The 22,669-nt window shown below is 45.7% G+C and overlaps 1 protein-coding gene across 14 annotated transcripts in view; it reads left to right on the top strand.

Moving 5' to 3' along the window:
- The window catches only part of SCML2 (Scm polycomb group protein like 2), a 188,776-nt gene that overhangs the window by 19,520 nt on the left and 146,587 nt on the right, over positions 1-22,669 (top strand). For 13 of the 14 annotated variants that reach the window (XM_039489989.1, XM_039489982.1, XM_039489972.1 and 10 more), the window contains exons 3-4: positions 3,932-4,000; positions 19,436-19,506. In XM_039489989.1, coding sequence (XP_039345923.1) covers positions 3,932-4,000; positions 19,436-19,506 — 140 coding nt within the window. Of the gene's footprint in view, positions 1-3,931; positions 4,001-19,435; positions 19,507-22,669 lie in introns of those variants that run through there. The other variant, XM_039490055.1, reaches the window with a different exon arrangement.

Genomic DNA, 22,669 nt, shown 5'->3' with positions numbered 1-22,669 from the left:
TGGTGTTTTGCACCAACTTGAGGGTGAGATTTGAGCAGAAGTGAATGTGTGAAATAGAATAGGCATGAAATGGGAATACAGAATCTTGTGAAGAGAGCCCAAATACTCTGTAATTGGTCCTTTTCAGTTTTGGGACAGGTAGTTCTGCTCTATAGAAGATGGCTAAGATTTTTGCACCTAACATGCCTTCCACCTCTTCAGCCCAGTTGCTTTCTCTGCAGTTGTCTACTACCTTGTAAATTGAGTGGTGGTCTGTGCTGCAGTGGATCATGTATGATGACTGCAGTTGTGCATGTAATAGTTGCACAAGTCGATGCAGAGCCTGTGGAGGAACCTTACTCCTTGTATGGCAGGCTTCTGCCCTGCCCGTTTGAAGATGCTGCAAGACAGGCCCTATTCCTGGCAGACAAACAGGCTGGAAGCCCATCTGGGATGGGTCACCTAGAGAATAACAAACACAGGTTGAAGGAGATGGAGCTGTTCCAGATCCACCCTGCTTCAGAGTGTACACAGATTTGAGAGAAGTCCTGATGGAAGATGTTAGCCAGCATCTCCTCTTCCTGCCCCCCTCTTGGAGATGGATAAAAGGGCCTAGACAGAGTCTCAGGTGCATTAGGTATCAAACATTTCCCCCTCCTCTGGTTGCCATCACAGGTCTTCAGAAGGGCGGTGGTCAACTTGTTGGGGAATGCTCCCCCCACTCCGCCTCAGTCCTCCACTCCAGAGGTGCAGCTGAGGCCTTCTGTGGGGGTGGAGGGAATAGTCTTTCGCCATCTGTCACTCTAAAGTGCTCGACAACTCTGAGGAACAGAGGTAGAGACTCTTCAGAGGGAGGCTCCTCACACATGATCAGAGCTAGCCAAGGTGGAAGACTTTGACTCCCTTGTTGGAGTGGTGTCTGGAATCTCAAGAATAAGTCCCTAGGAAGTGGCTGTGCAAATCTTGATAGACCAATCCTCTATTGCTCCTTTCCCACAAGGACATCAAGGAAATAGTGTCTTGGGAAAAGACTGAGACATACTTTCTAAGGCAATGCACTGCTTTCATTGTGTCCCAAAAAGAGGGGCACTCTCCTGTTGGAGGTGTAATAGTAATATAATTGGTTAACAAACTGGCTCTTCTAATAAGGGGTGTTTTCTCTGAAGGCTCTCTTGTGTCAGGAAACTGGAGTTCAATGTTAGGAGGAACTGTAAGTGGTCACTAGGATCATCTCAGTTGCTTCTACCAGACTCTATGCTCGAAGGAGTTAGCCTTCTTGGTCCCTGGTGGATTGCAAGTCAATGAAGAAAGCTTGGGTCAATCTGCAATTGTCTCTGATTTCTTGTATGATGACTGTGATTACTCTGGCTCATCTTCTGATGAGTGATCTTAGCAGCAGAAGAATTTTATGTCTACAGATTGGAAAGAGGTGCTCCAGGCCAACCTCCCATACATAGTATCTGTAAAGTGTAACCTGGGTGGATGGAACTGCTCAACCATGGTTCCATTCTGTTCAAAACTTTGGGTCTTACCAGAAGGCAATGGACAATTTTTTGTCACCCTCAAGATCTCAGTCATGTGGGATCCAGCATGATTCAATCTTCAAACACTTCCTATTCAGTGGGAAACTGCTTTGGAAGTTTTGTCCATTCCTAAATCTTACAGATAATGCTAATGACAATTCCACTTATATTTTTCATGTAATCCATATTTGCAGTCTCATTAGTCTCTAAATATCTAGGAGTGATGTTACCTTGGAAGAGAACCGTTTTCAGATCAATTCCAATTAGACCAAAATAATGTTGATTTTGAAAGGGAATTGCATTTGGAGGAATGGGATGGGGTTGTGACTGTTATCCCTATGTAAGGATATGTACGCACACCATTTTGGGATTTTATTGGACCTTTTACTTATCCTTTTCCCTGGTGTTGGCCTTACTGCCTTACTATTTTTGTCTGGATAGCCATTCTCAGGCATTGAGAAGGAAATGGAAAACAGGCCAAAGAAGAGGGAGAAAATTTCCCCTTTAGTCAATTGACCAGAAACCAGTACTCTTAATCTTTAAGAGATTACAGCTCAGTAAGGGATTACTGGCTCCCCATCTTGTGTGCAGGCCAGTAGATCATATCTTTGTTCTTAGTTTAAAACATGAAGAACACTTGTTGGGTTAACAACATCAGTGAAAATGTTAGCCCAAAAGGTTACATTGAAAATGGTTCAAGAAAACGGGAGCTCACATTCACTATAACTGTGGGTTGCATTATAAAAAAAGGAATAGTAGCTTACTGTTTATGCTTAAAACGCCTACTGTGATCACAGCAGTGATTCCTCATCATAGCTGTGAAATATCAAGGCTGTCACTGATCTGAATGCAATAATGCTATGTTTAAATATACTTGTTAACCAAGAAAAATAGAGACTGAGATTTGAAATCCACTGCCTTAGTTCTAGCCAGTTCTACATCTATTTCATGGCTTGAAAAAATTACCACCTTCTACACAATAGGTGAAAAATAAACTATGCTGTCTTTCTCTGCCCAAAAGCAACAAAGAGCACTTGCTCACTTATTTGCTTCCACTTCTAAATTGTCTATGTTGGAGATAATGGCGTCTCAGTTCCACCACTTCCTTGCTTCTGTGACACACAAGATGTATGATCCTCTTTATGACATTGGATTGTACCTTCATTTTAGTTTCCAGGTAAGTATCAAACATCTGTCAAAAATATAGACATTTGGTATGAAACTGGCAATTGAAATTGAAGTATGAGCCTAAACTGAAAAGGGAATTGAATGCTCTGCAGCACAATGGGTGTCTTAATATTTGCTAATGTGGCAAAGCTGTGAATAAAGTCAATTATGGATAGCTCATCTGTCTATGGGTATCTTCATGGCTAACTTCTCTTGAGTTAGGCTAGCTTGAGTGAGAGCAGTGACACTGAAGTAGTGCTCAAGCTGCACAGAATGGCTGTGGTAGCAGCCGAGTAGTTGTGCTCACTGGAGCTGTAGCATATACCCCTTGACAGGCGAGCCAACTTGAATTAAAAGCACCACTACACTCAAGTTAAGGGATTTTGTGAGAGGCTGGAACTTGAGTTAGGGGCAACACTCACATTATGGCTTGAGTTATCTTTTCAGCCAGTCCTACTAGTTTTATTCCCCTTTATTTGTTCCCCACACACAGGGCTTTTCCTTGTGGTACTGATACCTGAAGTCAGTAAAATGGAATTGATTGTGTGCTACTCAAGGGTTTCACTCCATCTTTTTCTGCTGATTCATTGGTGTGGTATACATGCCTGTATTCAATGAATTAGTGTTGCAGTGAGACCCTTAACTGAGAAATAAACTGTTAATATTTTTTTTCTGTTTGTTTGTCAGGACCTTCACCGAGATTGTCAAAAATGATTAGTGATCTTGGGTTCAGCAGTTTTTGTGTGGCCAACTTGAGACACCTTAGAGGGGCTTGAATTTTAGAGGGTCGTGTGCAACACATTGAGCATCAAGACCTTTTCTTGTGTCTCAGATCACTAATGTCTTTTGGAAACCCTGGCTCAAAGGTCCAAGATGTTCTCTGGTTTAATACTCTCCCTCAAACTGTAAAACAAAATAAAAGCAATTCGAAAATAAAGGTAGATTGCAGGTTTTAAAATTTTGGAAAATATTTGTTTGTTGACGGCCAAGAATCATTCTTTTTAGAATTCTTTCTTTCTGTGTTTGTACCTTTTATCTTGATGTTAGTTTCTCTTTTAAACTCTGAGACGAACTAGAATAAGAATAAAATTTACCTTTTTATGACATAGTGAGAGAGATACACAAAAATCTGTGGTTAATGGAATGTATTTGTCTTGAGAGTTACGTTTTAAAAGTGCTCTATATTAGACTAATTGTTACCCTGGACTTTAGTATGATGTGAATGCTAAATCTGTTATGTAATGACATTTTATGTGTTGTAGATTCAAAGAATGTTAAAAAGGAGAAACATGGGAAGAGTCAGCAGTCAAACAACGTGTCTTTAAAAAATGGTAGGTATTTAGTCAAGGTAATGTTTAAATGTAAATATTTGGATTGTGTTGTCTGAGTATATTTTACACCTCTCAGGCTGTTACTGATGACTGGAATACATAAAAGAATAGAATAATCTGAACCACTGCTGTTAACTTCATTAGCGGACAGTGTTTTGATATTGCACCTATAAATGTCTTTGGAAGAGTGAAATGATTGACTTTAGCATAGTAGTTCAGCTGACCAAAAGGCAAATACTAGTTACCTATGTAATCCTCTGAACAAAAATAATGTGTGCATCTCAATTTTTTTAAGATGAAGTTTTCTACCTCCTCCTTTAGTCCTATCTATACCTTTTCTCTGCCTTCTCTCTGAAAAGTCTCCATTGTTTTTTCTCCTTAACTACCATGTTTGCTGATACTGAAGAGAGGAGTTGCAATAATTGGGATGAATCTTCATTAGTACTAAATGAAGGTAGAGAAGGTAAAATAATCTTATGCATTTGTTCTTCTGTAGGAAAAACTAAAAAGCAAAGTTGATTGTTTGAGACTAAATGAAAGTTCAGAGCATTTCCATCTGCAGTTGTTTCCCATAATTTGAAATAAAAAATGGATACCTTCACTCTCAGCAGAAAATGATGTTTTTTTCCATCAGGGACAATGGGTCTGTCATTTGGAGGGGGTGAGGAAATCACCTGTCATTGTGTTATGCAAGTATGTTTGTTTGTTTTTTAAAGCTGACCCATTGACCTAGCTACATGTCTTATAGGCAGCAACAAAACTTTTCAGTACGTTGTTGCCACCATCTCTTTCCTATTAACTAACAGAAGGGTGGGGCACTCCCACTGTCAAAGCCCATTGAGCACACACTTACTCCTGGGGGAATTCTGCGCTTAAATTAAAAATTCTGTGCACAATATTTTTTGAAAAATTATTTGTCAAAATAACACAATATAATCACACCAGTTTCAGTTATTTTGGTAATTTATTTAAAAATACATATCAGCAAGTATGTCAACAACACAGAGAATGAAAAAGATTCTCCCAGGAGTGGAGAGTTTAAAGAAACACCTACGACAACCGTGGTTTGAGCATTGGCCTGCTAAACCCAGGGTTGTGAGTTCAGTCCTTGAGGGGGCCACTTAGGGATCTGGGGCAAAAATTGGTCCTGCTAGTGAAGGCAGGGGGCTGGACTCGATGACCTTTCAAGGTCCCTTCCAGTTCTAGGAGATTGGTATATCTCCAATTATTACCTTTATTACCTTTTAAACCCATTTCCAGTTACAGGGTGCTGGAGAGGGCTGCATGATTCTTCCCCGCAGCCCAGACACATCCTCCTCCTCTCTCTCTAGAGCCCAGTCGTGCTGCCCCACCCCAGACAAGTGCCCCCCCCACCTGCCCGAGCCTGCTCCCCGCAGGTTTGTCCCACTGAGGGACCTGGTACACCCCTGCCCTTCTTCACCCTTTGCCAGAGCCGGATCTCCCAGGCCTGCTCCCGTTAGGTGAATGAGGATCAAGCCCTGTTGCCAGAATGTGAAGAGCTTCCATTCTCACTAGTCCAGGCACTTGGCTCACTGCAGAGCCTGGCTCTTCTCCAGCACGCAAAGTCCAGTGGCCCCTACAGGTGGCCAGTAGCTCTGCAGCCCCAAGTCTATGGGGGAAAACATGAAATTCTGTGCAGGACATTAATTCTGCACAAATTCGGTATTGTGCAGTGGTGCAGAATTCCCCCAGGAGTAACTCATGTGATCACTGCTGGTAAAGGGAGAAGTTGCCAGGTAGAGGAGCTAGTTAGAGACTTCATGAGGCGTGGAGGTGGTGAAACAAGGTGGGTAATGAATTTGGGAGAGGTGAAAATAGTATGGAACTGACAAGAGTTTTGTGGAGAGTATTTTACCCAGGGAATGTCACATCTCCTATTGACTGAGGTAGAAAACTTTTGAAGGGGTCTTTTGTTAAAACTTTGATAGCACATCAGAGTTATAAAATTTCATAAAACTAAAACACTAAGGGCTTCCATGGACATCTAATTAAATAGAAGTTTTTAGTCTGCTACAGAGACTTCTTGGCTGCTACCCCTGAAGATCTTTCCCATCAGAGGAAGAGTAGTCTCATTGGTCCTCACGCTGGCTGGGAGCTACTTTTTCCATAGACTGGCATTGCAGTGAACCACAAATAATCCATGGAATGACATCCTCATGTCATATTAGATATCTGTATTGCAACTGTGTAGTTATTATGACATCACCACCTGCAGATGTAATCTTACCACAGTGTTGTGTCTGCAAACACGTTAAAGCTCTCTAGAACTTCATTTGTCATTTTGACTCATTTTCTTCTCCTCCCTAAGGCTGTAGGGAGAGAGGTGGTTTTTTCCCCTCTTCCATTCCTAGCTACTGGGAGGGATCGTTGCTGCCAGTAAATACTGGGTAGTAGAGGAAATGGTTCTGTGATTAGTGTTCCACTTGCTTTCCTTTGCCAGTTTGAGTGAGAGGAGCTGCAGTCACACTTAGGGACTCAAATGTCATGTCAATACTCGGAAGTATTGCTCTGTTTGACATCTAGCTTAATACACAGTGTGAATGTCAGCATCCCATCAACCACTCCCTGGTACCGTTCAGGGAGATCTGAAACCCTGTGCCATCAACTCTGGTTCTGGCTCTGGGTGTCCATTGAGTCCCATATTGAAGAGGGTGATGCTGGCACTGGCTGTTTCTGCACTGGTGGTATATCAGGTGGCAATGGACCTCCTCTGCCTTTTTGTCCTGACCTCTCCCTTGGCCCTGGACTTTGCCAAGGCTGCTTAGTTTATAATGCTGTTGGCTGGGTGGGCTGCTGAGCCTGAGGGTCTGTTGGCACCGCACCCTGATGTTTCCCTTTGACAGTCAGTGAAACTGGGACTGGTGCTGGGCTCAGCACAAGGGACCTCCCCAGCACTGGGAACTTCTTGGCACCCCTGCTGTTAACACCACTGATGTAACCATGGCAGCACGCACCTCCCTCCACTTCAGCAGTGTCAGTCACCTCGACTTCAGGGTTGACACCACTTCAAGCACTGGAAACAACGGATGTGTATTTGATGCCAGCAGTACCGTTTCCACCATCTGCACCAGTTCCCTCTTCATTCTGGGCTATGGATGAGTCAGGCCAGTTGCTTGCACCTTCAGGGCTGGCTCCACCTTTATCCCCTGAAGCTCGGGACTCCTCAGCATTCAGGTTGGGATCTCTCTTCACCCACTCTCCATTGTCTGACCTGCATCAGGGCCCAGTCAAGGAGAGCTATGGGTACCATGATAGGTGCTTGTCTCATGGTGGAAATGGGGGCTCCGGCCTGGTGTCTACTGGCCATCAATGCCCTCTCCATACTAATGGGCTGCTTGAAATCTGTGGGATGGACCTCGGTTGCGTAGGTCCCACTCCTCATCTTGCTCTAAGGCAAGATCATTGAGCAATTCTGTGGTAGTGACGGTAGATCTGCCACAGGCCCAGTCACCAGTGAACTTTTCTCATGTGGAGCATCCAGAGTTGTCCTGTCCAGGTCTGTCAGTCCTGGAGTAGGATCTGGCTCTGGCACAGTTAACCGCTTTGTCTTCACCCCCAGATGATTCTGTGGTGCCTGGATCTTTCTTTCCTTTAGTACCAGAGGATTTCAAGATGTACCAGGACCTTTTGTGGCACGTGGCTGCCTTCCCTGGGTATTCATACAGAGTTCCTGCAGGAGAATATTCATAAGTTGTTGGACATCCTGCAGCCATCTGCCCCTGGGAGAGTAGCCCTCGCTATTAATGATGCACTCCTAGAGCCTGCTAAGGTTTTTCTGGAGCATGTCGACTTCAGTACCCCCTATTGCAAAGCACATGGAGAAATTGCTACTTCACTGTGGTGCAGGGATTTGGGGGTTTTTACTCCCATCCAGCCCCAAATTCCCTGGTCATAACCATGGTGAACAATAGAGGCCTGCAGGACAGATTTAAGTCCACTCCCAAAGATAAGGAATCCAAGCAGATGGCCCTGATGGGTAGGAAGATTGACACATCTTCTTATTTGTAGATGCACATTGCTAACCCGCAGGCATTACTGTCTAAATATGACTTAGTGAATTGGATGGCTATGTCTGAATTTGTGGACCAGTTGCCCAAAGTCTTCAGGGAGGAATTTCGGGCATTTATCACTAACGGCTACTTGGTGACTAAGACTTTGTTATGGTCCATGCTGGACATTGTGGATAGTTCAGCCAGAGTAATGGCTTTGGTGGTGACCATGAGAAGGGATTCCTGGCTGCAGAATACAGGCATTGTCCTCGTGTGCAACAAGCTATAGAGGATTTGCCCTTCAGCTGATGCTTTTTTCGGACAAGACGGATGAGATTCTGTACTCCTTCAAGGACTCTAAGGCTGCCCTGTGATCTTTGGGGGTGTGTATGCCAACAGTGCAGAGGGGCCACTACAGTGATTGATCAGCAGTAGCAGCAGCAACAGTATTGTTTGCAGCACACATTTGGGAAGCCTTTCCCTCCCCTGAGACAGCAGAACTACCCCAGAAAGGGGCATAGGTCCTAGAGGAGGAAGCATTTAGATCCAGGGTTTGGCCACTTGACACACCTTCCCCGGAGCCCCCACCAAGTTCCTGATTTTGACTTCATGGTCCAGAGCAGTGTTACAATTTTTGCTCTCTTCTCCCCATTCCCTCTGTTTGGAAACAGACTGGCTTGCTTTCACAATGCTTGGGGCTTGATCACCGCCGACAGCTGGGTCCTAAGCACTGTCAGATTGGGGTATGCCATCCAGTTCCTTTCCATCTTCCACACCCCTAGTTCCCATCCCTTTTCAGGGACCCCCTCTTATGAAATATTGCTCCTCAAGCAGGTTTGCTCTCTGCTGGCTTTGGGAGCGGTAGAGGAGGTTCCACTGGAACACTGGGGTCATGGCTTCTATTTCTGTACTGTCTGGTGCCTAAATTCAAGGGAAGGGTAAGACCCATTTTCAACTTTCTCGGCCTCAACAAATATATCAGATAGAGTGACCATTTGGAACCTCATGTATCAACTATCCTCCCCCCGTTGCCACAGAACAACTGGTTGGCTGTTCTTGACCTTCAGGACACCTAGTTTCATGTGACAGTTTTGCAGAGAAGCAGAAAATTCCTTTGATTTGTCGTAGCGGAGCACCATTTTCAGTATACGGTGCTTCCCTTCTGCCTCTCTTCTGCCCTTTGGGTTTTTACCAAATGCATAGTTGTGGTGAAGGTGTACCTCAGCAAGAAAGGAATCCTCATCTTCCCATATATGGACAACTGGTTACTGAGGGGCAGGTCCAGAAAGGAAGTCCTTTCCCATGTCAATGTATAGTGCGCTTGTTTGACCGTCTGGGTCTCATCCTAAACATTGAAATGTCAACTTTGGTTACCACTCAGAAAATCAAGTTCATTGGGGCCTTAATAGACTGTACACATCTTTTCTGCTGACTGACCTTTTTCAGGCATTTTGCCACCTTTGGTTTAGTATGCAGTCTCAGACTTCCGCAGTAGTTTGGATGTGCCTAAGGCTCTTGGGCCACATGTCTGCTTGCACACAGGTGGTCCAGTTTGCAAGGTTGTGTCTTTGCCCCCTTTAAATGTAGCTCAGGACAGTTCACCATCCGACTCTTTACTCCCTGAGCATATTGGTCTGCCTCCTTCCACTGGTCCTGGACTCCTTGCAGTGATGGACCCTAATGGAAAATGTTTGTCAGGGTGTTCCCTTCGTCCAGTGCTTACCAACCAGGTCTGTTGTCACCAGTGCCTCCCTAATGGGTAAGGGAACACATATGGGGTCACTGAAAGTTCAAGGTCTGTGGTTGGAGCAGGAATCGTCACCGCATATCAATGTGCTGGAGCTTCAGGCCATCTACAGTGCATGTTATGCTTTTCTGGACTGCATCAGTGGCTCAGTGGTTCACATACTTACTGAGAATACCATAGCCACATATGTGAACAGGCAAGGATACTCTGCCAAGAGGCAATCAGGTTGTGGCAGTTCTGCATCAAAGAGATGATCACTCTATTAGCCACCACTTGCCCAGGGTCCAGAATCATTTAGCGAACAATCTCAGCAGGAATTTTTCCCAGAGTCACGAGTCATCTCTGAAGACAAGTGTCTTCCAGGTCATCTTTGCAGCTTGGTGCATTCTGACGATTAACCTGTTTGCTATGAGGGACAACAGGTAATGCCATCTGTTCTGCTCTCAAAGGGATCTCAGTACAGGTTCCCTGTCTGACACTTTTCATCTCAGCTGGCTGTTGGCTATCCTGTACACTTTTCCTCCAAGTTATTTTCAAGCTGAAGATGGATCTGGCCAAGCTCATTCTCATTGCCCCAGTGTGGCAGAGGCAGTGCTGGGTCTCTGACCTCCTTGTGCTGTCAGTTCAGCCTCTCATACCCCTTCCTCTCCATCCTGACCTACTTGCACAGAATCATGGTCGCACCTTATAGCTCAGCTCCCTGCATCTCATGGTATGGCTGCTTCGTGGCTAAATGAGGAGGAAGTGTGGTCAGCAGCTGTTCAATAGGTTCTACTCAACAGTAGGTAGCCCTCTACCAGAATGGCCTACTTGGTGAGATTGAAGCGGTTTTCAGTGTGGTCATTGGCCCACCGAATTCAACTGACGCTGGCTTCTATTCAGGACATCCTGGAATACTTGCTGCACCTTGTGTCATTGGGCCTTGCATGTAGCTCATTGAGAGTACATCTGGTGGCCATATCAGCATTTCATTCCCCTATTCAGGGAAGATCTGTCTTCTCCAGTGCCGTGGTAGCCAGATTCTTAAAAGGACTTCATTGCATACTCCAGTCTGAGAGTCGGTTCCTCTGGTGAACCGTAACACTGTCCTAGCCACTTTAATGGGACCCCCGTTCAAGCCCCTGGCATCTTGTACCTTTCCACTTTTGTGTCAGAAGTCTGCGTTCCTGGTAGGATAACATCTGCAAGGAGAGTCTGAGAGTTGCAGGCTCTAAAGGCAGATCCTCCTTATACACAGTTCTCTAAGGACAAAGTGACTTTATGCCACATGCAAAATGTTTGTCTAAAGTGGTTTCTCAGTTTCATTTGAACCAGGTGGTATTTTTACCTATGTTCTTTTCTAAGCCACATCATCTCCAGAGGAGCAGTGTCTACATACATTAGATGTCAGTTGAAGTCTAGCCTATATGGACATGACTAAACCGCTTCATGCTTCACCTGACCTGTGTGTGTTGTATGCCGATTGTACGAAGGGGCAAGCGGTCCCTTCATAGACACTCTCTAAATGAATAACATTCTGTATCAAGACTGAATATGAAATAGCTTTGGCTATACCTCGATAGAGGGGGTGCGAGCTCATTCTATGAGAGCAGAAACAATGTCAATAGCATTCCTTAGTGACATCTTGATATTGGATACTTGCAGGGCTGCTACATGGTCTTCCATACATACATTTGCAAACTATTATGCCATTACCGCATCTTCCATAGTGGATGCAAGTTTTGGTAGGACAATCCTGCAATCCCTGTTTAGGTAGACTCCAAGCCCTACCTACTGGGGTGAATACGGCTTGTGACTCACCTAAGTGGAATACATGGTCACATCTACTCAAAGAAGAAGAAATGGTTACTTGCTGTAACTGTGGTTCTTCGAGATGTGATTCAGACGTGTATTCCCGACCCAGCCTCTGTCCCCTATGCATCTAGTCTCTGGGTGTTTGGTGTGAAGGAACTCAGGAGGGTTGTGGCGGCACAGCCTCAAATAGCCAGGGCAGGGGATATGGTCACAAGGCGTGAGCGCTGCTCCTCTACCGGTACTGCTAGGCAAAATTCTCTGGCTTCGGTGCACTGGGCGTGCACACACCTAAATGGAATACACATCTACATCACATCTCGAAGAACCACAGTTACAGTAAGTAATTGTTTACTCTGCTTGCCCAGATTGGGAGGTGGCTAAGGAGGCAACTTTTATCCTCCTGCTCTTGGGATTTGAATAATGGCTGTCTCTCCTTTCATGACCACATTCTAACTACCCAGCTTCTCTTGAGCGCACTCTTTAGTGATGCAAAGGTAACCCATATATCGGAGGCAGGGTGATCACAGGGTACTGGACTTAGTCAAGAGAGCCAATTTCTGCTATGCCATAGACCAGGGGTCGGCAACCTATGGCACACATGCCAAAGACGGCATGTGAGCCGATTTTTAATGGCATGCTGCTGCCTGCCAGGACTCTGGCAGGCAGCAGCATGCCATTAAAAATCCTGCCCGGCCCAGCCTGCTCTTCTCTGCCCTTCGATTTCCCCCCACCCCGGCCACGGGGCAGGGGGCAGAAGCTTGGTCCGGCCGGCTCCCCTGCCTCTTCCTATAGTGTGCTGGGTTCCTGCCCCTCCTCTGCCTCTCCATCCCTCCCTCCCCTGCTGGCTGATCAGCTGATGTCCCTTGCGAGGGAGGGGGTCGGGAAGGAGCAGAGTCAGCGTGTTCACTGCTTCCGGCGGAGGCAGAGAAGAAGCGGGGGCAGGGCCTTGGGGAAGGAGGTGGTGGTGGAATAGAGGCATATCCCCTCCAGCCCTCTGCCCTGACCACCCCCCCCCCACACATACTCCCAGCCCTCTGCCCAGAGCCCCGTAGCCCCAGACATCCCTGAGGCCCGTGCCCTGAGCCCTGTGCCCCCTTCATACACACCCAGCCCTCTGCCCTGACTTTTGCACCCCCCATATCCTCACCCTGAGCACCAAACAGGAGCTCCTGCATCCCACCCCCACATTCCCACTTGCACCCCTCGCACCAAATGGGAGCTGCCCAGGTAAGTGCCCCACACCCAAATCTCCTGCCCCAACCCTGAGCCCCCTCCCTCATTCTATCTCCTGGCCAGACCCTTCACCCCCAGCCCTGTGCTCAGTGCAGAGAGAGGAAGAGAATGGGCCAGAACCAGGGAGAAGGTAGGTACCCACTGTATATGGGCAGGGCCGGGACCCCAGACCGGCAGCGGGCTGAGCGGGTCCGGCAGCCGGGATCCCGGATGTCAGGAGCTGGCAGATGGAACCCCTGAGCGGCAGTGGCCGCAGGCTCCGCTCAGCCCGCTGCTGGCCTATGTGAACAGAACCCCAGACCAGCAACAGGCTGAGCGGGCCGGTGGCGTAAGATCAACATTTTAATTTAATTTTAAATGAAGCTCCTTAAACGTTTTGAAAACTTTTTTTATTTTACAATACAACAATAGTTTAGTTATATAATATATAGACTTATAGAGAGAGTCCTTCTAAAAAACATTAAAATGTATTACCGGCACGCGAAACCTTAAATTAAAGTGAATAAATGAACACTCGGCACCCCACTTCTGAAAGGTTGCCGACCCCTGCCATAGACCAACTGCATGATCCTGGGCAAGTCGCTTCACCTCTCTATACCTCCATTTACTCATTCGTAATACTAGGATAGTAATACCCTCCAATGTAAAGCTCATTGAGGTTTATGGATGAAAACAATTGTTCCTTGTTTGACTAGAAGAGAGACCGGGAACTACTCTTAGTGTCAGCTGAACAGAGTGGCCTTAGAATGCAGAGTGCCTCTACAGTGGGAGCCTCTTGGTCTTGTAGTAGGACTGCGGGAGACTCGCCAGTTAAGACTGGAAGTAGAAGAGGAGGTGAAACTTGGAGCTGTGGGTAGGAGGAATGAGGAGAGCAAAAGAACTGAAGGAGGGAAGGAAGGGTATGGTAAATCTTGTGATGAGGAGAAGGGCTCCAGTAAATCAATGGGAGAGGATATTTGGGAGTGGGAGGACTGAGGATAATGTACAAGGGAAGGGAAATATTTGCATTATGGGGATAATTTTTTTCATATTTTAACTCATCCATTTGCAAGAGTATGTGAGGCTATCAACTCATCAAGCAAAATTAGAACTAAAACCCAGGATTGATAAGGAGAGGGTGGGCTAACGAGTGGAAAAAACAGGATATTGAATACGTGAGACTCCCAGCGTTCTGCACAGGAAGGAGAGAAGACTTGAAGAACAAGCAAGCAGTGGCAATCCTGGAAAGAAGAGTGAGTGAAGTTTCAGCTTTCATTAAGGCTGCTTGCATATCTGTAGCAGCACTCTACTTAAAAATGAGGTTGAATCCAAAGAGAAATTTATAGGTTTGGATACGTATTTCAATTTAAACCACTCTGATGTGTCTTTACCAGCAGCCATTGGTGTGCAAGACGGCGAGGAGCTCTGTGTATCACCAAAGTAGTGAAATAAATCTACATAAAATCCATACTTGTAAAATTTGAGGACACCTTACTTGTAACCTCAGTGTGTCTGAGGGGGAATACAACTCTTGGAGCTGGAGGGGTGGGATGTTAAGAGGGGTTTTTGGGATGAGAGCGGAGAGACAGACCCCCCCCCCCACAGCATCAAAGGGAGGAGTTGTAAAAAGTGACAGAGTCCTGTGGCACCTTATAGACTAACAGAAGTATTGGAGCATAAGCTTTCATAGGTGAATACCCACTTGTAGATCCTAATGAGCCAAAAAAGATGGAGGTTTACAGCTTTCTGCTCTGAAAAGACCTATGCTAGCCTTGAAGTACCAGCTACTTGTAGTAGTCAACTGAGCAGAAGAAATCCAGAGAGAACCTCTAAGGAGCCACGCCAGCCCAGAAGAAAGAGCTCAGATGTCAGTCTGGGGACACAGCCATGTGCCAGAAATCCAGAATGAGCCTGTGGAAAACTAGAAGTTGGCTGAGAGCCTGAGCCTAGATAGGGGGGCCCAATCTGCTAAACACCAGCCAGGCAGGGGGAAAGCTTTGTGAGAGAACAACTGAGTTCTGATGCAAAAACTAATATGGTTTTATACTCTGGTGGGCAGGCTTAATAATAAATATAATAAAATCTGTCTAATGTATTGTACATAAGCTAGATCTTTGAATCAGTCTAAGAATTCTGAATACAAATTTCTGGTGTTCTGATAAGTATTAAATAATGTACAGTTGCATCTGAGGGTTCAAGGAAAACATGAAAAACAAGTTGCTGTGTAAATGTCTGTAAAATGTAATAGAAAGTAAATAATTGCACAAGAGAACATTTTTGGTAACTTTTTGTGTTTATAATAAACCAGTGGTTCTCAAACTTTTGTACTGGTGACCCCTTTCACACAGCAAGCCTCCGAGTGCGCCACTTTTTTATATTTAGCACTATTATAAATGCTGGAGGCAAAGTGGGGTTTGGGGGTGGAAGCTGATAGCTTGCGACCCTCCCCAAGTAATAACCTAGTGAACCCCAGTAATAAACATTGTCATTGGAGATATCCAGTTTGTGTAGTTTTTTTCAGAAGAGCAGGACAATCATGAGGGGATGATACTGTCTAATCCATTGAGTATTGATGACAGGCTACCAATGATGCCATTGCTGACTAACTGCAGTGCACGAACATTCACAGTTCAGACTATGGCCAAGAGTTCAATAACTGAAATAAAACAGAAGACAAAATTTAAACATGGCTGCCAGTTCTAAAAACCAGTCTGTCTAGACCAGGGTGGGGAACCTCTGGCCCGCGGGCTGGATCTGGCCCACTGCTTAATTTAATCTGGTCAGCGACAAGTCTCCACGCTGTGGGCTGGAAGCACCGAGCCTCGGTGCCCCTGCCCGCAAGGTCCAGGCAGAGGGGTGATCAGGAACCTCCATCTGCTGACCCCAGCACTGGCTCTGCAGCTCCCATTGGCCGGGAACCGCGGCTAATGGAAGCTGTGGGGGCAGCACCTGTGGGCAGAGGCAGCACACACCATGCAGAGCCCCCTGTCTGTGACTCTGCCTAGGGGCCGGACATGCCGGCTGCTTCCAGGCACAGCATGGACCTGCTGCGCCACCACCTGGAAGCTGGCCAGAGCCTGAATCCCCTGCCCCAGGTCGGAACCCCCTGCCGCACCCCAACTCTTTCCCAGACCCCGCCACCCCTACCCATACCCCAGCCCCACCCCGCACCCAAACTCCCTCCCAGACCCTGCACCCCCACCTGTGTCTCAACACCCTGCCCTAGCCCTGAGCCCCCTCCCACACGCTAAATCCCTTGGCCCCAGCCCGGAGCGCCCTCCTGTACCCCTTACTCCTCATCCCCAGCCAGCCCCAGAGCCTGCACCCCAGCTGGAACCCTCACCCACTTCTGCATCCCAACTCCTGCTCCAGGCTGGAGCCCCTCCCAATCATGAACCCCTCATTTCTAGTGCCACCCCAGAGCCTAGGGGAAGCCCCGAGCCTCCACACCTCCCTGTGGGGCTCTTTGTGGCCCACGACTGATTTTTTTTTTTGTGTATGTGTCAGTGGCCCCTGATAGAAAAAAGGTTCCCTACCCCTGGTTTAAACCTTTGAAAGGATAGTATTAGCAGTACTGGCCAGATTGGTAGTAAACTACATTTGTTTTCTTACTGTCTCTGGTCATTCAGCATAAAATTACCTGTGTCTTGAATTGGGGTAATATAGAAGGAATTTTTTTTATATTAAATGCTTTGTTGTGAGCTAATTTTCCTGTAGGTTGAAGTTTTATTCTACCTCCATTCCTGAAATTCTCTCCAATACTAGAGCCTCAGATTGGTGTATATGTTCAGACAATAGCATTAGTTTTTTATCTGCAAATGATCTTTCACTGGATATAGAGAAGCATGTTTTGTTAAGAGCATTATTTTCTCACGTGACTGTTTCTGTAGACACACACATCCTCTTTCTGTTGTTTCTAGGGTGACCAGACGTCCCGATTTTATCGGGACTGTCCTGATATTTGCTTGTTTGTCCCGCGTCCCGACCGATGTTCAGTCGGGACACTGGACAAACAAGCAATTTTGCCCTCCGATCCGGTGCATAGACGGAGCCCGGAGGGGCTTTCACCCCCCACTTCCCCCGACCATCCCCCACCTTCCCCCATTGGACCCCTCCCCAAATCCCTGGACCCGCCCCAACCCCGCCCCTCACTGCCCCATTGGATCTCTCCCCAACTCCCCGCCCTGGCCCCGCCTCTTCCCCAAGCACGCGGCATTCCTCCTCCCTCCCAGGCTTGCACACGGGCCATGGCCAGGACTGGGAGCGCAGCACGGAGGCTGCTCCAGCCCTGCAGCCTGCAGGGCAGTGCGGAGCAGGCAGGGGGCAGAGACACGTGTGGGGCAGACACGCTCCTGCCAGGAGGGGCCGGGCCCGGCTGCCTGGTTCGCCCCCTGCCCGGGGGGGTCCCCAAGCTCCCTGCAGCCGGAGTGGGGCTGCCCGGGGCGAGTGTCCCGGGCGGGACAGAGTGGAGCAGCCTCTGCTGTGGGGCTGGTGCAATGAAGCCCAGGAGCGGCTGGGCCGGGAGCTGCAAGAGGGGCCCGGAGCGTGGCTCAGCTGCACAGCTCGGAGTCCAGGCTGGGCCCAGGAGCGAGGGGATGGGGGAGCTGGGAGTGTATCGGGGGTCAGAGCCGAGAGTTGGGTGGAGACGGGGCTGTGGCGGGGGGCGCTCTGGCTTTTTTTTTGCTCCCCCCCCGCGTCCCGATATTTCATGTTTGTCATCTGGTCACCCTAGTTGTTTCATATTCTCTTCATGAAATAAATTGCACAATATTAAGTATTAGTTGTGAATGAATTTAGCTTTAATTTACCTCAGTTTTGATCTATGCTCACAAATGAAGGAAACCTAATGCCAACTTCAGACTGTGAGGAAAGGAGCTTATAGATAAATCCAGCTATTCAGGTAAATGATCTGCAGGTGAATGAAACTGCAGACTCCCTCAATGGCCAGTGAAAGCGCTCTCCCTTTTAGCTACCTGTGTAGTTTTCTGTTTGTTGCCTTATTTTGTTTACTTATTTTAAACATGATCCCCTGAGGAAAAGACCTTTCTTGGCTCCCTCATTTTGTTTCTGAGTCATCCCATCGATTTACAGCTACTACTGCTGTGATCATTTGGGAAATGCTGACTATGCAGAGATAATATCTTGAAGATATTAGCCAAGGCCTTTCCTATCAAAGGCTAGTGCTTGTGGAATATTTTCCCATGGGACAGTAATTGATGAACATCTATGGTATCTTTCAGGGCAACACTGAAAAGTTTTCAGTCATTTGTGTGTTTTGTTGCTTAGGAAAAGGATTGGTTTGGGGGTATTTTTCTGTTTTCCTTCTTTAAATGGAGCTGTGTGTTTAATGTTTAGTTATAAATGTAGCCAAATAACTTCATTGATGCCAGTTCCCAGAAGACAATTTGATTTGATTTTACTAGCTGTCTAAAACGATTTTTTTAATGCAAACACTATGATAGCTATTGTTTATTGAGCCACTAGATGGCATCATTACACCATTTATGTTCTCATTTAAACTTTGTGAAGAGGTGATGGACAAGATGACTGTTGCTTCTCTTTCCTGTTTTTAGATACATCAACTTAAAGATTGTAGACAATTTCACTGTAGAAGCAAAATGTGCGCTGTACTATTTTAGTTCTTGTCTTTTCTTGTGACTTGTATCCACTTAAGCCATGCTTATTTGGATCATTGGCCATATTGTATTTCATCTTCATTAACTCATATAACTACATTTTTGTAGCCCTTTGAACAGCAGTCTAAAAATCACTGAGGAATTTGAAAAGCCTAGTGATATATGAAGTGTTATTTGATTCTGTTGCTAAGTGTTAAGGCAAAATATTTGCATATTTGGTTAGAAAGGCAGCCTCGTCTAGATCAAATGTAGGACAGGGAGCCAGAAATTCATGGGTTCTAGTTGTGGAGCTAGGGTCATGTTCACAGACTGCACTAAACCCCAAACCCATTCTGGTTTGTACTGGGGTCAAGGTACTAGTTGACTCTTCTGCACAAGTCGTCTTGATGTGCACACTCTTTATTAAAAGTACTTACATGGTCCTGTATATAGAGTATATGACAATAGAATATGACTGTCTCACAACCTTTAACAAATTTATCCTCACTCCTCCAGCATAGGACATGCTGCTATTCTCGTTTTACAGATGTGGAACTGAAGCACAAAGGCTTGCACAAGGTCATACAGAAAGTCTCTGGAGCAGCACATAGAATCCCGCTCTAGTGATTCCCAGCTTAGCATCCTAACCACTGGACCATCCTTCCTCACTACTGATGAAATATGTTGAAGCAGGTTTCAGAGTAGCAGCCGTGTTAGTCTGTATCTGCAAAAAGAACAGGAGTACTTTTGTGGGCTACAGCTTATGCTCAAATAAATTTGTTAGTCTCTAAGGTGCCACAAGTACTCTTGTTCTTTATGTTGAAGCTGTGTACTGAATCTGTCTGTGGTGTGTCTTTCCTATGGATTAACAAAGTTTTTAAAGTCTCTCAAAGGCTGTCAGTCTGGTGTCTTTCACACAAGAGGAATTCACTTTTTAGAACTTACTTTAAAAAGGCTAGAATTAGAGTTCACCTAAACAGCTGTTTCCCCCTAAAAGTTTGCTCAATACATTCCCTTAAGAGTTGTCTAACTTTTTTTTTCTTTTTATCTCTTCTAGAACACTTTAAGTGGGATAATTACTTGAAAGAGACTGGCTCGCTAGCTGCTCCTCCACATTGTTTCAGACAGGTACACGAAATTATTTTATGTAAATGTGCGTGTGTGTATGTGTGTGTGTATTTTAAGGGGACCAATAGCAAGCCTTATATTATAGGTGCCTATGGCTTCCCTTTGTAACCTCCTGTTCTCATTTGCTTATAACTTTGGCAAACCTTAACCATTTAAGCTGAAGTTTTCTGTGCTTGGTGTCTGCCTCAAGTCACATTTTCTTTGAAAGGTTCATCAAAAATATTGCAGCTGTCTTTCAAGAACAAGGCTAGTGGAAAAATAGGGAATCTTGTCAATGTTTAAAATTTTTACAGCTCTTTTTGAACAGCTTTAGCATGTCTCTCCATGGTTTAGAGCAAGAATTTAAAATGTGGCTGAGGGTCAGAGTAGTGCCTCTTGCCACCCTTTGCCCAAATTCCTCATTTGCCCATCTGTAGTAGAACTTCTTTAGCACTTGTCCCTTAATTTTCTGAACCTTCCAACTGCACTGTGCTGGCTCCCAGCACTCTGAGTCTCCAGCATCATTCTGAAGTAGCCCTACAGAATCGAACCTCTGAACAGGACACAAACAGTATGGTGGCTGCTGCAGCTTTCCCCCCAACAGAATTAACAAGAGTTGGTATAAGAACATATCAATCAATATAAATTATTAAAATAACTGTGAAATCATTTGGTATGTCTTTGTTTCCTTAAGAACTTTCTCTTGAGAAATTTAATTAAAATTGCATTACAGGAAGTTTGAGAATTTTGTTGTACATATTTCAATTAAACATCGCCACAACACATAGGTGTACCTGTTCTGATTACTGGAAAGTGTCATGACAGTCTTGTATTTTGGAAATTAAACCCATATTGAAGTGTCATAAAAGGTAATCAATAAAACATATCACGGAGTTGTCTCTTGCATTTTTATTGGGGAGAAGATAATTGTATCCATCCTTCCAATGTTGAAGTTTCAGAAATGTTTCCAGGCAATAAGCAAATATTTCCAGTGAGAGAACTTAGGCTTTGGTGTATTCTGTTTTTTGCTGTGTTTATTTTTTTGGAGTTCAATGGTGTCTTGCTCATCTGTCACCTTAAGCCCAGCCTGTGAGGCCACTGAAGTCCAAGGCATGCCATTCTCATTTCCCTCTTTCTTCTTCAGACAGTTTGTTCACAGCCCAGAGTATTTAAAGTAAGTAAATAGATATTAAGCCTTTATACAGTATCCTTTGGCCTCTCAGGACCAAACTCTTACCTCTGGTTAAGGATTTCACAACCGTCCTTCCTGTGGCTGTGCCATGGCTCAAACAAGCTTCTCCAGCTCACCAGTAGTCAGGTTCTTTTCCTGCTTCATAGTCTCTCTTGGCTCACTCAAGGCTTCTGTTTTTATCTCCATATCAGAAGACCTGATTTTAGCTGCGTGACCTGCCTGTCATGTGACTTTGTTTATTTTCTTCACTTGGGGAGGTGAGCTCAGTGTCACAGGTGGGGTTGGACCCATCAATCCTTAAAGAGCCAGTCACCCTGTGACAGCTTTCCACTCCCTCAAACTAGAACACATGTTTTAGAAGGAATTTTCCTGCTGCTCACTTCTTCTGATGTTGAGTGATATACGATCTTTTCACTAACTCAGATTGCTTTTGGTGTACCATAGTTCTCTGTTCACGAGCGCCATTTCAGATTTTGGTGGGGGAGAGGGCAACTTTAACTGTGATTCCAGGGGTTACTTAGCTTTCTTGCAGATAATTTAGAAATTAGCTGACAAGAGCACTGTATCTAATTCCCATATAAAGAAAGGAAATTAAATAAATGTTAGACCCACACAGCTTAAATACTAACATGTTCTGACATCTAGTGTCAAGTCACTTAAGGGACATTGGTTAGGTTTAAAATTTAAATGTATATTCTTGCTTTACTAATTCTTGAATACAACAATTGTAGAAAAATCTAGATTACTTTCTATCATTTAGGTTACTTACTTTTTGAAGTTCATCAAGCTTGGACTAGATCATTTAACTTTTGGAAACATCCTACTAGGGCAAGACCGGGTGAGTTTATACTGCACTTGCCTGGAGCTCTAGTAGTGTTACCCTACTACAAATAGTAATAGGGTAGAAACTGACTTTAAACAGGAGTGAAACTGACACTTTCAAGTCACTTTCCAAAAGGATCTTAAACACAACACTACAGTGATTTAATTGCAATTCTCACAGGAGAATATTTAAAATCAAATGCCAAGAAAATTCCATGTTTTAAAGTTGAGAAAAAAATTGAGTCTTGTTTATTATTTAGAATTTGTATATATGTTTTTGAAAGTACTATTCTGTGTTTGAAGACTGTGCCTCAGTTCCCATTGCTATAAAATGGGAATAATACTTTCCTGCCTTCCATAAGAATTGTAAGGATTAGATAGAGATCTGTGGGGCAGAAACTGGGCCTTCCTAATGGTTTGTGCTTAGCACAATGGGGGACTCTACTGATTAAGGTCTTTGGGTGCTACTGTAACATTAGTCAGCTGTTGAGATGCCCTCTGGTGGTAGCTAAAGGGGACCTACCTAGGGGGTGGGATGTTGGTGGAATACAGGTTGATCTCTGTGTTGGCCAGCAGCACAGCCATCCATCCCCCTGTGCTCAACACCTGCTGGCCGGGTTTGCAGCACAACACAGACACACAGCTGTCCTTGAAGTTGCAACCACTAATGGACGTGACAGCTCAGGACCAGAAGGTTCTGTCTCTGGTCTCTTCCCAGAGAGAGCTGAGGGTGCTCCATGCTTCTCTGAGGGCAAATGGGACCCAAGACCCACTTAGCTGCTCCTAGTCCCCCCCCCACACCTTTCTTCAGCTCCCCGTCCCTCAGCTGCTCCTTCCACACTCACTGCCCCGTCCCTCAGTGCACAGCCCTATGTCCTCACTTCTCCCTTCCTCTGGAGATTGACTCCCCTTTCCCATCCCACTTCCTCCCCCTGCCAGTGGGGGCCCTGTGCTCCCCCTGTCCTTCCCACCACCACCACCCTGGAGGACCCTATGCTTCCCCACCCTCACTACAGGGTATCCTATGCTCCCCTACCAACACTGTGGACCCCGTGCTCCCCTCCACCTTGATTGACACCCCCCCTTTCTTGCCTGCCCTCCCCCCAAAGGCCGTGCTCACTGCCCCACTACTGTTGGTTAGGAGGATTGTCACTCCGTATAATCTCAGCT

Source organism: Mauremys reevesii, linkage group 1 (genome assembly GCF_016161935.1).
Source record: "Mauremys reevesii isolate NIE-2019 linkage group 1, ASM1616193v1, whole genome shotgun sequence".
In the NCBI taxonomy this organism is placed as follows: Eukaryota; Metazoa; Chordata; order Testudines; family Geoemydidae; genus Mauremys; species Mauremys reevesii.
This window is presented reverse-complemented; position numbering and strand designations above follow the sequence as displayed.